Genomic DNA, 18,671 nt, shown 5'->3' with positions numbered 1-18,671 from the left:
TCCGGGACTCCGACGCACGCGCCCGCATCTATTTACTCGCCTGCTGTATACGCCTCTCCATTGCGTCCTCAATCTGCTCCGGGGCCTTGATTGTCACATCGAGTCCTCTTCTCCTCATCTCATCAGCCGCATCCTTCGGGTTTGCATATGTTTTGTCCCCATCCGTCCAGCGTATTTTAATATTGGTCATTGGTGTTTGAAACTTGATCCCATTTTCCTTCAGGACTTGCTTTATGCCTCTGTAGGTTTTACGTTTTTGGAACCCCCTCAAAAGCATAGTCCTGATCGAAGAACAATGGTTTCCCGTTTATTTTGGGATGTTTTTGTATGAGAGTATGGACTCTTTAGTTTCGAACTGGTGAAAGTTCACAATAATTAATCTTGGTGACGCTCCCTGGCCAGGTCGCTTGGTTTGTGCCCTGTGTGCCCACTGGATCATGAGCCGTGTTTCAGCTGGAAGCTCTAGCTCTTTCTGCAGCAGTTCCTCCACGAAGCTGGGCATGGAGTACCCCTCTGCTCCCCCGGGCACTCCAAAAATGCGCAGATTATTCCGTCGTGATCTTCCCTCCAGGTCCGACAGTTTGTCCTTTATAATCTTACTGATTATATATATATATAGATATAGATATCCTGCTGAAAAGTGAAAAAACAGTCACTTTTCAGCAGGATATCTCTAACTTCCATATCCCAGTCCTCAATTTTACAAATGTGTGCATGTGCGTCCTTCAAGCATTCTCTTTGATCCTTCAGTTGCTTGTCGTTGTCTGCTAGACGCTTGTTCATTTCCAACTTGAATGTATCCAGCTCGTTTCTTATTTCAGCCGTAACCTCCCTTGTTGAACGACACAAATCCATTTCTTATTTCTTGTCTCAACTTGTCAAATAGTCTTGTTAGGCCAGGTAGGCTCTCTTTAGTGTCAAAGTGTTAGCATTATCCATTAGCTTGCATGCTTTGGCATTTTCATCCATTTTGGCGTCTTCTTGCGGTTTGTTTTCGGGTGCTTCTAGTTTGTCGTCCTTTGCGTTTGTCTACCCCACTCATGTCTCTTCACATTGATTCTATTCTTTGTTTTTCGCTGAGTGGAGTTTAACAGGATTCATTCTGGCAAGAGCAAAACGTTAGGCTGCCATCTTACTTGCTGTCAACCCGGAAGTCATCAAAACATTTTTTTTTAATGCTTTTAATAAATTTTCCACCGTAAACAGAAGCTGTTTCTGACACAACGAGGAAGGGAGGACCCAGGCGCAGGGAGTAGGTTGGCCTCAATGGCAGCAGTTTCTTTACAAAACTAAAAAAAAGACAACTAAAGGCGCTCCACTCAGGAGGGAAATAGGCACAAAAACAATGTATAAAAACAATGCATAAAAACAATGCATAAAAACAATGCACAGGAGCAGCGCAAGGGCTGCGGCGCAAGGGCTGCGGCGCAAGGGCTGCGGCGCAAGGGCTGCGGCGCAAGGGCTGCGGCGCAAGGGCTGCGGCGCAAGGGCTGCGGCGCAAGGGCTGCGGCGCAAGAGCTGCGGCGGCTCAAGAGCTGCGGCGGCTCAAGAGCTTCCATGCACGGCGTGTGACACTTCAGCACTAGGAGGTGGCTGATGCAGTCTATTTATTAGGTGGATAATTGGAGACAGGTGGAATGATTCAGGAACCGGGATTGAGCATGGCAAGAGGAAGGGCAAGTGACCTGGAGTGAGAGTGGTGGTTAGTTGTTTCAAAATAAAACCAGAAATGGATGGACCAAAATAAGAGCAACACAGGACCGCTAATGCGGCGTGACAGTTTCAAATTTTCTCCAGTGCAATAGAGAGCAAAAAAAACAAACACTTTTAAGTATTTTGGAGACACAGCAGATATTGTTTATATGTAATATAAATAACTTAGGGCCAAGCACTGACCATTGGGGAATGCCGTGATAGATCATCAATTGATTTGATTGTATGTTGTAGAACTGCAAATACTGATATATGTTATCTAGGTAACTTTTAATCTATTTATATGCTAAACTGTATTTCACAAATTTATTAAATCTTTCTAATTTATTTAATAATATACTATAATGATCTATAGTATCAAATGCTTTTTTTTTTTAAAATCTATAAAAATCCCAGTTGTAAATTCTTTATTATCTATACTTGTAGCTATAGCTTGTACAAGTGACATCGAGGTTGATAGTTTTTCTCTAAATCCATATTGATTTTCACTTAAGAGCCTGTGTTGCTTCCAGTCAACGTAAAAAAGTTTCTCAAAATTTTTTGGAGAACTGTGGCAAAAGTGATATTGGTCTATATCTATTATAAATAGGAATGACTAGCGGTTTTCATTTTTGATGGAAAGATACCAGCTTTAAATGACAAATTACAGATATATAAATGGTTGTACAACATGTTCGATGATGCTTTTGACAAATGTCATGTCAATATTAAAGCAATCAGTGGACTTTTTACTTTTTTGTGTTTTTACAACATTTAAAACTTCAGTTTCATTTACTGCACTAAGAAACATAGTGTAGGAGTTATTTTTGATATTATTTACTTCATATTTATTTCTTGGCTCAGGAATCATTACCAACATTGACAAAGAACTCATTAAATTCATTAGCTATTTCTGTAATTTTATCAATAACAATATTTTTATCTTTTAAAAAATATTCCGGATGATCAATTTTTTTAAAAATTATTTTTAATTACATGATTTAATATTTTCCATATTTCATATGTGTTGCTTCTAGCTCCAATAGTGTATGATAATAATATTTCTTACTTGTTCTTATAATATTTACACAATTATTTTTTTAGGTCTTATTAATAATTTCAGCATCAACAGTTCTCAATTTTATAATTCTTTTTATATAAATATTTTTCTTTTTAAATGCATCCCCTTTGTCATCCATGGGTTATTTAGGTCTTTATACTTCCTGGTGACTTTAAGTAAAAAAATCATATCCTTCAAGTCCCATGTCACTTATTTTTTTCTTTATCAAGCCATGTTTCTGATATGGCACTTACTTTGAAACTGTTTAATTTAGTCAAATATTTTTTGATTTTTGTAAATGTCTGGCAAGAGTAGACCAAAACCAACGGCAGTGAAGCCTGCTGACTCTCCTGAGGCGGGGCCTCCCAAGGACCCTCTGGATCTGGCCGTCGCTTCCATAATGGAGGCCATCAAAGCCTCCGAAAAATCTGTCCTGGCCAAGATAGGAGACGCGGTGGCTGCGCTCCCAACAAACCTGCATGCCAAGATAGAAAGTCTCTCCAGCAAGCTGTGCGGAGAAATAGCTAAAGTTAGCGCTGAGCTACACGAAGCCTTGGACAGTGCTAATCAGGAGCTAAGCTACATGCTATGTCGATCCGCGTCTTGGAAGACGGCTCCAACCGATTGGTTGAGCTTGAGACACAGCTCGCATCATTGTCCTCTCAAGTCAAACATCTGACAGCCAAGACAGATGCTTTAAAGTCAATACAACGCAGGGACAACTGCCGCAGTGGACGAAAGTTTTGGTGATGTACGCATGGAACAATCCGTGGCCAAACTGTTGGAGGACGCGCTGAGTTTGGATTATACTCCGAGGCCCGGGCCCACAGGAGTTTGCAGCCAAAGCTCAAACAAGGAGATCTACGGCTGATTATTGTAAAATTCCACTACTTTCAGGAGAAGATGGATGTCCTGAGGAAAGCAGCGAGCAAGCACCCCATTCACCACGACAACAAGCGGTACTTCATCTTCCCCGACTACGGTGGCTGAGGAAGCGGCAAGCTACTTTCAAAGAAGTTCGGGATTTGCTGAGCCGCTGCCCTAACACCAGGTTTGGTCTCCTGTTTCTTGCGACGTTGAAAATCACGTCCACGAACGGTGAGCAAAGATCTTTTGTCAACCTGGCCAAAGCGAAAGATTACGTTCAAAGACACTTGCAGCCGGGGGACTTGGGTAACTGAGAGGTTGTTTACCTCACGCCAACATGTCAATCCTTGCTGCAGTTCTACCTGTGTCTTTTTTTTCCCTTTCTCATTTCTCTCTACTGACAAGGAAGGAAGTAGACTTTAATGGTTAGTGCGTTATTGTTCCCTCATACGGGTTCATCTTTGTTAATAAGCGAAGTGCGCATACAGTTGCGTATGCGCGAAAATCAAGTAAAAAAAAAAACTTGCTACCAAACAAAGCCGTCATTTAAATGGCGGCGAATGGAGTGCTGAAAGTGTTTGCGTAACTGCACACCTTAAAGCTTGCAAGCATTGTTTAAACGACTTTCAGCTTTAAGTGACAAAACAACAAGTGCATTTGGTGCAATTTTTAATTGTCCTAATGGAGTTTATAGGCAAAAAAAACACCATTGCAAAGCTCGAGAAGACGGAAGTGTACGCTTGTAAACCTCCGTTCACTCTTCCCAATTTTAAGCCAGAAAAGAAAAAGGCTAAAATAGCGAATTTCTTGAACACATTCATTTTGTCAATATCCTGAAACCGAGGGAGCAGACGGAAGCATCACGAAACATGCTAGCGGACGTACGTGTAACAAAACTAATGGAGTGTCGGTCATTTAGGAACCTGCTTCTAGCCCCAATTGACCCCTTCAGTGAAGAAAGATCCTACCCGTCTCTTGATCGCGTCCCAGTTTTGTGTCCTCGATCCAACTCCCAATAAAGTGCACACATTCAGTAATATCGGCTGACAACATGCAAGGTAGCCAAAGTTTCAAACCATGGGCTTCTTCCAGCCACTTGTCTTCAAAGGGTCAGAAGTTACTTTGTCTCCAACAATTAACAATGACTTCGTCATCTTTCTCTCTCTTCCTCCTTTGTCAATAAGACCGGTAGTTTTTGGATCGATGCAGCATATGCAAGGGCAACCAGTTTGTCTTTCTGTTTCTGTCTGTTGCCGAACGATGTCCTTGTTGTAACAGGCAATCCATGGCGACTACAAAAACGCTTAATTAAATCATCAAATTTCATGCGGTTGAAATCGTTTAAGTCTCCATTGCTTTCCATTACTCCTGACTACTGTTTGGTAGCTGGGTAACGCCCTCCCCCCTACCCACAATGCACTGAGCGGTCCGAGATGCGCACTTCGCTTATTGGTTCACTGATAGTTAATACGTGTGTAATCTACCTTCCTTCTTGCTTCAATTATTATTATTATTATTATTATTATTATCATCATTATTATTATTATTCACTATATTTATTAGGGCCTGAGCAGCGACCACTGTGAGGTCCCCTATTGTTTTTCGTTCTTCTTCTTCTTTGTAAACTATCTCATTTTTGGGGACCTATCCCAAACTTCTCATGTATGTTAATAGTCACGACGTGAAGGCATCTATATGATAATATTTTGTATCTATCTAATAGCTATAACGCCACCTAATGGTGACAAAAATAGATTTTTTTTTATATTTTCATCTAGTGCACCGAGCCCGTGAAAAGGATCCAGTTGAAAATTTGTCACAGAAGCCTTAACATGTTGATCATGCCCCACACCAATTATTGTGACTTTTTGACAAAGGGCGTGGCCATGACGGTACTGCAAATACAGATTCACCGTAACAATAAAAGCTGCTTTAACTTGACCCAGATGATCCTATTTTCTCAAAATTTCAAAAGTCCAGTCCTGAATACATCTACGAACTTATATTTCATCATAGTCATAATGCCCTCTATTGGCCAAATGAAATACATGTTTTTTTCTTCGATGTTGTTCTCCAACCGGGTTAACCAGATCTACCTCATATTCATGATGTTACAACACGAAGTTTGCGACTTTTCGTGAATCACTGTGGGCGGGGCTACATACTGTTTGCCAAGAAAACAAGGCCAATTTTGAGGGCCTAAACATGCACGGAAACTCGTGAAACTTGGCACACATCTGTTCTGGCAAAATGAACAATATTTTATCATGTATTGTAAGATTTTTACAAAAATGACTCACTAGCGCCCCCTACTAATTTTTTAACAAAACAGCCCCGGTTGTACGTTTAAGCAAGATCTACTGCAATTTTTTGGTATATGAGGGAGCCCAACACCTACGAAAAAAAGTATCTTGGACCATAATGCTAAAAGGAACAGGAAGTGAACTATGAATTTTTGAATATCCCATTTTTTGCAGATTTTTGCACATTTACAGGGGGCATTCTTTTGCCCATTTCTCCTACACGTTTCAGCCGATTTACTTCAAATGTTGCCTTGACCATGTCAAGACCTCGCCCATCAACAGGGGAAATAAATCTTGACCCTTAGAAATAATATTGAACGCGGACGATGCATAGTTTCATATTTCCTTCGCCATGAAAGACGAAATGCGTAGTAACTCCTTGGTACATACTTCAAAAAATCCCAAACTTCACATGTACGTTTATAGTCACGACCTAAAGGTATGACAATGGTCAATTATAAATATAGTGCCACCTAGACCTTGGGTCGATACAATTTTTTTTACGACACATCAGATATTTTGTCCAAAATTTGCATACTCTTTGTAAGTGTGATAACTAAGTCATTTATGAATATTTTTGTACTTTCCACCACTCAAAATGTTCAGTGGAATCAGACTTATCAATACATATGTACTTTTTATTTATTTATTTATGTATTGATTGATTTATTTATTTATTCATGATGCTCTCTATGGACAGTACAAGCAATACAAATATTGTGCTATGAGTAAAACTAACGATGATGTGTATATATGTACTGTAAAAAATGCCAATCAGGGCAACTTATTTCCCCAAAATAAAAACGGACGCTGATTTTTGGGTCTTAACCAAAACTCTTTGAGCTTTACACATATTAGCACACCTGGCAAAAACATATAAAAACAATGCATATGTACAGGTATATTATGCCATTTTCAAAGAAATTCGACCTTGAATGTACCTGTACCCCAATGTGCAAGTACCCCAAAGTGGCCCGGGCTGCGAGGGCCCTTTATAACTGCTCGCAGCTCTAGTTATTATTATTTTTATTTATATATTTTTTGTATATATTTTTTATAGATATTTTTTCAAAATCATTACTATTGTTTATATTTTATATTTGTATGTTATGGCAGTCATTTCAAGTGACTTTTTGGGACATTTCGGTTTTGAGGACAATTCCCTTTCAACATTTTTTTTTCCTTTCATGCTGAGACCTATGAGGCTTGCTAACTACTATTCCTGGGGTCCATTTCACAAAGCATGTTCAACAAACACAGAGACTAACCCTGAACAGCGAGTTGACATGCCATGAAAAAGGAAACTGCGTTTTTGGTTCCAGGACAGCTGATTTGAGGTAGTTATATCAACGCAGAGTAGTTTCACCTGCCGTTGCTACTACACTAAAAAGTCCACATAAATGGAGCCACGATTCGTCAAGTCACCATGGCAACGGGGAAGCGCCACCCTCTGCTTCTGCGTTTTTTTATTTTTTAACCCTCTCAACTGAAAATCTTAATGCGATCATACGGCGAATTTGAACATGTCTTTAGAAAAAAGTGCAACACCGCAGCGGATCCCCATAGAGGAAGGCGGCATGGGAGAACGTTGCTACTCGGGTGTCAGGTCAATGCGTACATTTAAATGTAGTCCATTGCAATCACATTATAGGGGAAACCTGTTGAATGATAACTCATTAATTAATTTAATTTAGGTGCAATCCTGCGTGGGAGAAGCGCACTTGACTTAAGATGAAATATAAAGACATTATTCAAACGGTTATAAGAAAAAAGCGGAGCACAACACACAATATATGCTGTGATGTGAGCGCATGACTACGGCGCCAGTAATGTTGCAAATGAAAGGATGGATTAAGTTCTGTATGATATAGATGATGGACTGTGATGTGAAACGATACCGCTCAAAAAGATAACTGTCCGGAAATACCAGCATATCTATGTGTGGTCTGATAACAATCTCATGGCGAATATTTAATTCCCTGCGCAATAATGTGGCACCTTCATCAATACGGTCATTGTCAAAAGGACATGCCATGTTCGAGACAAAACTTTATGCTATAGACTATAGGCATATTTTTGCCAAAACTCGCCGGACTTTATGAATGAGGAAATTAAATTTTGTGTGTGGCTGAAAGGAGGCGGGGAAAGAGAAAACCTCAAGGTTCATTGCGAAAAACCTGCAACTGACCAGGTTTTGTTCATGGAACATGTTGCTAGGGTAACTGACCGAGAGCTTAAATTACCTATTTTTATGAAAAAGGCTAGAGTTACCTATTTTTTTCTGATTTTAGTTACCTCCCTTTCTGAAACAGAAAATGCAGAGTTTCCCACATTTCAGGGTTTCTTGACCCAGAGTTCTGACTAAAACTGCTTTGTGAAATACACCCCTGGTGTGCTCGTCTGGAGATGGCGCAATCTACTTTGTTTGGCTTATGCCCTGTGGGGGAAAATACCAAGAGTTTTTTTTTCTTGTTTATTTTTGTTATTGTTTTGGCCCTAAGTCTATGTTGCTAAACTTCACCATTCAGTAAAAGGTATTGATGGCACAGATATTTGCAATGGGTATTGCAGTTAAACGTAACAAAATCTTTAATCATCTGAGCTCATTTAAACCAGACATCATTTTTCTACAAAAAACACATTTAAAGGTTACCTATCAGACGAGATTGAGAAATAACTGGATAGGCCAAGTCTATCATTACAACTTTAATCACAATTCAAGGGGTGTTGCTATTCTTTTTAAGAAGGGAATCCAATTTGTTCTCTCTGATAAGGTTACGGATTCCAATGGCAGGTTCATTATATTAATCGGAAAACTTTGCAACTCTCCAGTTGTCCTTATAAATATATATAACCCCAACTGGGATGAGCCACAGTGTTTCACCAGATTGCTTGCTTCTTTACCTGGCGTCGATACTGGGGATATGAACTGTGTGCTGCATCCACAGTTTGATAAATCCAATCCCAAACCTGGTAACCCCTTATCAAAATCTGGTGCTTTCCTCCGGGTTTTTATGTATTCTTACAGTGGAGTTGATCCTTGGAGAAAACTCCATCCAGGTTCGCCTGTCCACAAAAGTTACTTGAGAATTGACTATTTTTAAATTAATAATAGTCTCATGTCACGCGTCACCAATTCCCAAATACCATAGTATTGTTGTATCGGATCACTCTCCGAAGCAATTGGATATCTACTTCCAGGATAACGTTCATCCCCGGCATACGTGGCAATTAGACCCTTCTATATTGTTGTGCGCTGACTTTAGAAATGTTGTTGCGGAGCAAATAGACTTCTTTCTGGAGACAAATGATAACCCAGTCATGTTGCGAGGCGTTCTGTGGGAGACCCATAATGCCTACATTAGAGGTCAGATAATTTTCTACATAGCTCATCAGAAAAAAAAACTGCGTAATTAAACGTCTCTCTGAGATTGAACAGTCTATTTTGGAAATTGGTAAAAAAAAATGTCTAGTAAACTTCATCTGATTTACAGAAAGAGCGCACTTTGCTCTAGTTAGAGTTCAATGATTTTTCTACTCAACAGGCAGGGAGGAACTTGCTTAGGTCTAAACAAAAACTATTCGTCAAATAGCCAATAATTACGGAGATCACCATTGGTCCAAATATATCCACGTGACCCGAAACTTATTAATAGTCAATTTCAAAAGTATTATTCAGATTAACAGATTATTCTTCGAACATAGATTCAAGCGCATGTACAATTCAATCTTTTTTAGATTATTTGGACATCCCCACTCTTGACTCGGTTACCCAGTCCTTACTCAATAGACCTATCACCGTTGAGGAGATACAAAATGCTATTAATTTCATGCAGGTTGGTCGGGCAGCAGGAAATGATGGATTTTGCATTGAATACTATAAAGTGCATGTTTGCATCTAGTGCCTATCCTGAAATCAATGTATGAAATTTTGGTTTATGGCAGCCTACCGCCAACCCCTCACTCAAGCCACCATATCCTTAATATTGAAAAAAGACAAGGACCCACTTGATTGCTCTTCCTTTAGACACATAAATCTTCTTTGTTGTGATTATAAAATCGTAACTAAGTCGCTTGCAAATCGTTGGATCGATGTGATTTCAACACTTATTCACCACTTTTTAATATAATTTATTCTAATCACTTATCATAATCTCCTGAGGTAATTCTGTCACTTGACGCTGAAAAGGCATTTGATAGAATTGAATGGGCGTATCTACATGAAATCATGGAGAAATTTGGATTTGGGAAATTATTTTGCAACTGGATTAGAATTCTCTATGACAACCCTACTTCAGCTGTTAAAACAAATGGGCTAATATCATCTTTTTTTTCTGCTGCATAGAGGGATGCGCCAGGGCTGCTGTGTGTCACCATTTCTATTTGATTTAGCCGTAGAACCTCTTGCTATTGCTATTAGGAGTGACACCAAAATCAGTGGGGTTATGAGAGGAGACACGATTAATAAATTTGCACTATATGCGGATGACGCTCCCTATTGTTTTTCGTTCTTCTTCTTTATAATCTTTATAAATCTCATTTTTTGGACCTAAACATTTACAAAAACCCACCAAACTTTGCACACTCAAAATTAACTAAACTAAAACTAAAATTTGATATTATGTTGTTGCCTATAGCGTATAGCATAGAGCGCCCCCTAGCGTGGAAAAATATGCACCAATCCTGGCACGTTTGACCTAGGGCTACAAAAATTGGCAGGCACGTGTAGTGCCCCAGGACGCACAAAAGAGTCATTGGAGGCCATTACCTAAAATGTGCAGGAAGTGAGGTATGAATTTTTGAATGTCCAATTTTGGCCCATTGTGCCCATTTTGCACATTCACTGTGGTCATTCTTTTTGCCCATTTGCCAACAGTTTTCATCCGATTTACTTCTAACTTGGCATGTATCATCTCAAAACCTGGGACAACAACTGGGGGAAAAAATCGTGACTTTTTGAAATACTATATGACGGGGGCGGGGCCTAAAATGTTGCCTTTAATATTTCTTTCATCAAAAAAGAGAAAATGCTTAATAACTCCGCTGTACAAGCTCCAAAAAATCCCAAACTTATCATGCATCTTAATAGCCACGGCTTGAAAACATATTTATGATAATATTCAGTTATACATGTAGCGCCACCTAGTGGAGACAAGAAATGTTATACTTTACATTTTTATCCATTGTGCCAAGCCCGTTTGAGAGATCTAGTTGAAATTTTGTCAGAAAAGCCTTAAGATGTTAATCATGCCCAACACCGAATATTGTAACTTTTTCGCCAAAGGGCGTGGCCGTTACGGTGCTGCGAAGTCTGATGATTCACCGTGACAATAAAAGCTGCAATAACTTAACCCAGATGATCCTATCTTCTCAAAATTTCACACATTTGATGAAAGGCCAGGTCTGAATACATCTACGAGCTTATATTTATTCGTACTGATAGCGCCACCTATTGGCAATTTTTTTTTCTCCTGGGCATACCTAATCAATTAGCCAAGATGGTTGCCGCCCTGGGTGGGCAGAGTGGTGAGAATCTGAGAGGGAGGGGGGGGGCAAGAATCCTGGGCATACCTAATCACTATATTGAAAATGTTACTTTTGAGGACGTAAATCAATTGCTAGCTAACTATAAATGAGGAATTATCAAAGCTGCAACTAGTGTTGCACGGGATAGCGGTAACAGTACCGTACCTCGATGTTTTGTTGTCAAAAACGGCTCGGTATAAAATTTTTTTTATCACCGGTAAATAAATACGAGACAGCCCGCCAACTCTGTTTTAAAGGCGGGTACACATAAAAGCAGCACGCCTCCTTTAGTTTGTGCGCGAGGAGGCTCAGGAAGATGGCTTCACGCACTGAACACTGAAGCGCTGACTGCCGTGCACCCCTTGTTGAGAAGCAAAATGAGCTAATTAAGGCTTCACGCATTGGACACCTAAAAGCGCTCATATGGAACATTTTTTCTTACATAACTGACAGCCACGGCAAGCTAACCGACAAGATGGTTTGTAACAAGAGCAAATGTTTTCCGCGGAGAAGCAGAAGAAAAAGCAACAATCACTTCTGGCCCTGCAGTGGACTCAAAGTGCGTTCATTGAACAGGCAAACAGTAGGAAATCACAGGTCTGCATAGAAAAAGATGACTGACAGAGTGACAGGTTATGATGCATTTTTTGACACTTTCCTTAAAAAATAAGTCAAGTGTGAATTATTTTGTTCCCAGTTTGTAGTATTTGATTATGCATTCGACTAATTGAGAGCGGAATGGAGAAGAGCAGAGACATGCACGCACACTCAAGTAATGTTATATTGAATCATGAGTGCCACTGTATAACACTGTAAAACAAAGTTAAAAACTCACATTCAAACACTACAAACAGACTGATTCAAATCCTTCTGCTTACATTTTCTCTGTTCTCTATTTTCAGGTTAATTTATGGTTGGAACTGGTTCCTCATTTGCACAGCCTCAATGATGTCACTCCACTTATTCCCACTACCACCAAGGTATGAACTTTTTCCCCTTTCAGTTAGGGCTGTCACGATATGCAATAAATCAAGTAATTGCACAATAATAAAAAAAAATAGCTTGATAAGTTTGTCAGAGGCGATAATTCTCAGCCATGTACATGCGTGTTTGTTTACATACGTCATCAACATTCGCGCTGGTCCGTTGCTTCACTCTGTCACTCTGGCTTTTTTTTCTTTGTATTCACTCACTCACCCACACACACGAACATGGTCTCCCGGGTAAGCGAACACGCCGCCTACATCACTCCGCCACCCGGAGCCTGTAAAGTGTCTTTTAAAACCAGTTTAAACATTTTGGTTCGTATGTGACCACCATCGGGTCTTCATAAGCACACGCAATTCTCTTTCTCATTTGTGAGCCGCGGCATTCGCGCTGCTCATAGCCATGTAGCATTATTGCTTGTGTTGTTTTTATTCATTGCTTGTGCTTTGAAGCCTGCCAAAAAAGCAACACTCGCTATGTGCACACACCCTCTTAATCCTGTGCTGCTCAGTAAGATATGGGCTTTACCAAAGACACTGGGTGGGTAATAAGTTAACTTTGCTGTTACAACTGACTCCTAAAACCATGCTTAGTGTATTGAGGAGTGAATCATCTTGACACACACTTTGGAGGTGGTGCTGTGCCAAAGTAGTTACCCCCGAAAAAAATCTGTATCTGCCGCGGTTGCAAATGTTTTTCAATAAATGCATTAGGAAGACAATATTATTTATCGCAGATAAACAAAAAGAAAGCAAGAACACGCTCGCATTCCGCAATGGACTTTAGGTGCGTCCAATGACCACGCACACAGTTGGAAATCTTAGCATACACAGAAAAAGCTCAAACGACTGATGAATGTTAATGTCAATGATAAGGGGATCACCTTATCACATGGATTTACATGTAAATCGGTGCCTTTTCATCTCATATCGCCAAAGTAGTGAGACAGGAGAAGGTACAATAAATGTTTTGGGGAAATGAGGCAACGTATGAAGAGTTCGAGACGTCTACTAAAGCTGACGTGACGTCATTGCTTCGCGGAATAAATAAACCGCCTGCCGGGCTGCCACAAATGTTAACTTAATGCTTCATGTTTCAAATGGAATTCAATTAAAGACAAATAAAAATTTGACAATGTTACTTTGCGTTCATTTTGCAGACGCATAATAAACATATCCAATTTATAAAGAAGAAGAAGACAAGAAATTGGAATTGTAGCCTATCACTGCATTGGGGTGGGGAGACATCAGACACATGTCGCATAAATGGGCAAAAAAAAATCTGAATTGGGCTGCAGTGTGAACATACATAGATATTTTTGCTTTTGTTACACACGTCCATCCACCCATCCATCCATTATGTTAGACCAGTTATCAATTTTACTTTATCTATCACTATTATTTTTAGTCAATTTCTTTACATACATAAAAAAATACATTATGTTATTGATAAGAGTAACACACATTGGAAATATAAACTCATCTGTCCTTTGTATGTAAATTAATTTTAGTATGTTGATAATTTTATTTATGGTGTACAGTCTGGGATTATTTATTTACCGGACCAAATATCAGTTCCAATATGTATATTTAGGAAAAAATACATCTTGATACAAATATGGATCAAAGGATGGATCTCACACCATAGAGTAAAAATATTTAACATTATACCGCACGATATTTAGTTAAAAGTCCTCATTATAAGTTAACTTTGCTAGCTCTGGTTGCAAACTTTTCATTTTCTTTTTAAAATCTCAAAATCATAATTAAATAAATTAATCCCCGATGTAAAAAAAAAAATCAAGGATGCATCTGTCGAGGAAAGATGCATCTGTACTTGCTTCTGCACTCGCTCGTGACTTCTAACTGTTTTGTTGACATTGGGATTTTTAACTACAGTGCTGCAATATGCCTGGCAGAAAAAGAGCTGACGAAATTGAGGAGATAAAATCTTCTCTTGCAAAACTCAAAGAATGAAAAAGAGCATCGAACCACTTCTGCAGGAAATTCAGCAGTTGAAGAAAGAGACACAAGAAAAAGATCAACGCATTTTCACCTTGGAACAAAAAGTGGATGATTTGGAACAGAATCTTTGAGTCAACGATGTGATATGTGATATATATGTGATACTCTGTTTTAAAGGCGGGTACACATAAAAGCAGCATGCCTCCTTCAGTTTGTGTACGAGAGGCTTCACGCACCGAACACTGAAGCGCTGACTGGCTGTGCACTCCTCGTTGAGAAGCATAACGAGCTAATTAAGGCTTCAGCATTGAACACCTAAAAGCACTCATATGGAAAAAAAATTCTTACATGACGGACAAGATGGTTTGTAACAAGAGCAAATGTTTTTCGCAGAGAAGCAGAAGAAAAAGCAACAATCACTTCTGGCCCTGCAGTGGACTCAAAGTGTGTTCATTGAACAGGTACACAATAGGAAATCGCAGGTCTGCATAGAAAAAGCCCAGATGAGTGACAGGTTGTGATGCATTTTTTGACACTCCTTAAAAAATAAGTCGAGTGTGAATTTTTTTTCCCCCCGAGTTTGTAGTATTTGATTACGCATTCGACTAATTGGGAGCGGAATGGAGAAGAGCAGAGACATGCACGCACACTCAAGTAACGTTATATTGAGTCATGAGTGCCACTGTATTACCAATATTTAAAACGGATTACATCAAATGCAGTTAAATACAGTACTTCAAGAATATGGCATCCAATGTGAAAGCACATACAGTATATACATAAATATATACAGTCTTCTTCGTCTTTTCCTTTCGGCTTTTCCCTTCAGGGGTCGCCACAGCAAATCAGTTGCCTTATCTAACCCTGTCCTCTGCATCCTCTGCTCTCACACCAAATACCTTCATGTCCTCTTTAACTACACCCATAAACCTCCTCTTTGGTCTTCCTCTAGACCTTCCGCCTGGCATTTGAAACTCAGCATCCTTCTGCCAATATATCACTATCTCTCCTCTGGACATGACCAAACCATCTCAGTCTGGCCTCTCTGATTTTATCTCCAAAGCCTCTAAAATGTGCTGTCCCTTTGATGTACTCATTCCTGATTCTATCCATCCTGGTCACTCCGAAAGAGAACCTCAGCATCTTCATCTCTGCCACCTCCAGCTCTGCCTCCTGTCTTTTCCTCCTTGGCACTGTCTCCAGACCAAAGAACATTGCTGGTCTCACCACAGTTTTATAAACTTTTTCTTTCATGATTTGGAACAGAATCTTTGAATCAACGATGTGATATTTACTGGTATACAGATTAAGCCGCGGCCCTCGGGCGAGAGCTGCGGCCAGCACAAGTGCAGTTGATTCTGACCAAGCTTCAGTGAACGAGACTGTGGAATAGCAAGTAACAACTCAATCAGAGATTTGGGATTAATTGTGGATCCAGCGCACATTCAGATGTGCTTTTCGCTTCCAATTGGGGGGACACGACCACCGGCAGTTCTGATCAGGTTTGTTGACAGGAAGAAAAAGATTGCTCTTTTGAGAGATAGCTACAAGCTTAAAGATAAACATGTCTACGGCAACGAAAATCTCACCAAACAAAATGCTGACATTGCCAGAAGGGCGCGACAATTGAGATAGAATGGATTAATCGAGAACAAATGGACAAAAGACTGTCAGATCTTCATCCAAACAAAAGAAGACTCATCTTCTCAGAAGAAAATATGGATTATGAAAAGAGTGGAAGAATTGGCGGTGTTTGAGAGACAATAACTGCTATCAGTAACTCACACCATTAAATTGTGGATTATGTTTTACACAAATTAAATTATTGTAACATATTACTAACTAACCCAAAACTGGAGCTGTCATGAATTGAATAATGTAAATATAGCATATGATTACTTGCTGACACTGCCAAGGTTAACTCTTGTTTATAGACCTGCATTGATAACATGTATTGCTGTTCCTGTAAGAATGTAAACATTGTCTGGCAATATTTCTGTTTGGACATTTGTTGTAACATGCCAGGCTGTCGTGATAAGGTTGTATTGTGGCTGCAATGTATCTGCTGTAAATATTAACAATGGGTTGGTAAATATGGTTCCGGGATGCAGCTAGCGGGGGCTACTCCGCTGGGTGGGCTGGCCTTGGTGAGCACTCAGGAGTATCAAGATCTAAGCATCATCGGATGCTGGCAACAGTGGTGGCTGCACTGACCAAAATGGAGTGAACATTGCTGTGGACACAATGGGAAGAATGCAAGCAGGTCTACTTTTCTGGAAGCCACAAAATGTGTGAAAGCTGATCCAAGGTCAGCGAAGACGCTACAGGTGAACGAGCATGCTCTTGCCTTGGCTGCTCGCCTGGTTGGGTGGGCCTGTTGGTGGCGTCCGGGAACCAATTTACCAATTCCAAATGATTGGTACCAGCTGCAACTTACACCCAGACATTACTCAAGATGAACTTAGCAAGGAGTGTGCAGACTTAACCATGGTTTCTACCCGTCAGCCCTTCTTTTGAATGTCAATGTTGCAAATACAATCATGTGTGAGTTACTCAAGTTTAAGTTACTTTTAAGTTACTTTAAAAAAAAAAAAAGTTTTTTGTTTAGTTTTATTGTTTTGTTTTGTTTTGTTTTGCTTTATTAATTCTTTCCTACTTCTTACGCTACATCAGAGGTGGGCAATCTCGGTCCTCGAGGGCCGGAGACCTGCAGGTTTTGAAAGTTTCTCACTTCAAACACAAGCTTATTGTAATCAACAAGATCGTTATCAGGCTTATGCAGAGCTTGCTGATGAGCTGAACATATTTCAGCTGTGTTGGAGAAGGGCAACATGCAAAACCTGCAGTGCTCCGGCCCTTAATGCCCACCTCTGCTCTACATAGACGGTAATAGTGTAAAGAAACTGATTACTTTCAAATGCAAGTAATCACTAATATGAAATATGTTGCATTTTAGAAGTAACTTGCCCAACACTGATCATAACTGCATGTCTGATGTTTGTAACGAACCAATCCACGTCAAAACCGCTACTATTATGAATTTATTGGAGCCAAACACATGGCTTACTCTATGTTACTATTATGTCTATGGTGTCTGGCGCAGCTAGCTAATGTCGCTAATATAGAGAGTAGCACGCTAGGCTAACCTTCAGGACGTTTTATATTCCACTATTTTTATAACACCCATGTGTGCAACAATAACCAAACCAGATTCAACCATTGGCCTTAATATCAGATGATTGAAACAAACCAATCCGCGTCAAAATTATTTTGGTCTGTTACCCAAAAACGCAGACAGGTAGGAGGTAACAACAAGGTTTATTGTCTCCGGTCCGAATTGTACAAACAACACAAAACACTGGCAACAAAGCCAGGAATAACAGAGAGAACAAAAAACTAGTGATGAGCGAGTACAACATTATCTGTATCTGTTCAACCATCTAAATTATCTCTATCTGTATTTGTGTGTGTGTGTGTGTGGGGGGGGGGGGGGGGTAGCTTAAACCAGAAGTGGGTATGGTTTGATCGGAAAAAGTGGGGCTTACATCGGTAAAAAAAAAAAACGGTTAAAAAAAGTGTGAAATTGATATGGATTGATCAAAAGTTGCTATAATTTTTGTTTATTTGAAAACTATTGGCAAAACAGCCTAATTGAGATTCAAATCAGTGCCTTTCATCACAAAAGTAAGATTTTTTTTTTAGAAACTCAGAAAATGTTTGAATAATATTTACTGAACAGTCTTAGACTTGAGATTCAGTGAGAGAGCGAGAGAGAGCGAGAGAGAGAGATAGAGCTGTGTTTGGTATAATTTTAAAGGGCATATTATAAGTTTTAATTTTAGCCCATTTGTGACCTGCTCTGGCAGGGTCTGCATGTCGGCAACATTAGCTAGACACAAAAATGTATTGTATGAACAAAAATGTTGACTTTGAGATTTCTCCAAAAACAACTTCCTTGAGGTCCCTATTTTCATTTCCCAGGAGCACAAAAGTTTAAATTGTAATAGAAGTGCAGGAAAATAAACAATTATTAGAACAAATGCATCTTTAGCCAACGTGTTTTTAGCCGAGTTTAACTAGCAGTGCGTCTAGGAATCCTGCCTCAAAATAACCCGGAGTTCCTCATTTCTAACGTCACTTCACAAATGATTTATATAAATGGACATTGCAACCAAAAAAAGTCCAAATGCACCATAATGTTTCATCAGGTAAGTGAATAGAATGACGCACGTCAAGATGAAATTTGAATTTGGCCATATATGCAATTCTAAA

The 18,671-nt window shown here is 39.6% G+C and overlaps 1 protein-coding gene across 6 annotated transcripts in view; it reads left to right on the top strand.

Annotated features, from left to right (window-relative positions):
• The window catches only part of LOC144062592 (neuroligin-1-like), a 250,496-nt gene that overhangs the window by 209,359 nt on the left and 22,466 nt on the right, over window positions 1–18,671 (top strand). For all 6 annotated transcript variants that reach the window (XM_077584129.1, XM_077584126.1, XM_077584128.1 and 3 more), the window contains one exon: window positions 12,351–12,428. In XM_077584129.1, the coding sequence (XP_077440255.1) occupies window positions 12,351–12,428 (78 nt within the window). The remainder of the gene's footprint in view (window positions 1–12,350; window positions 12,429–18,671) is intronic.

This window comes from Vanacampus margaritifer, chromosome 13, assembly GCF_051991255.1.
Source record: "Vanacampus margaritifer isolate UIUO_Vmar chromosome 13, RoL_Vmar_1.0, whole genome shotgun sequence".
In the NCBI taxonomy this organism is placed as follows: Eukaryota; Metazoa; Chordata; class Actinopteri; order Syngnathiformes; family Syngnathidae; genus Vanacampus; species Vanacampus margaritifer.
This window is presented reverse-complemented; position numbering and strand designations above follow the sequence as displayed.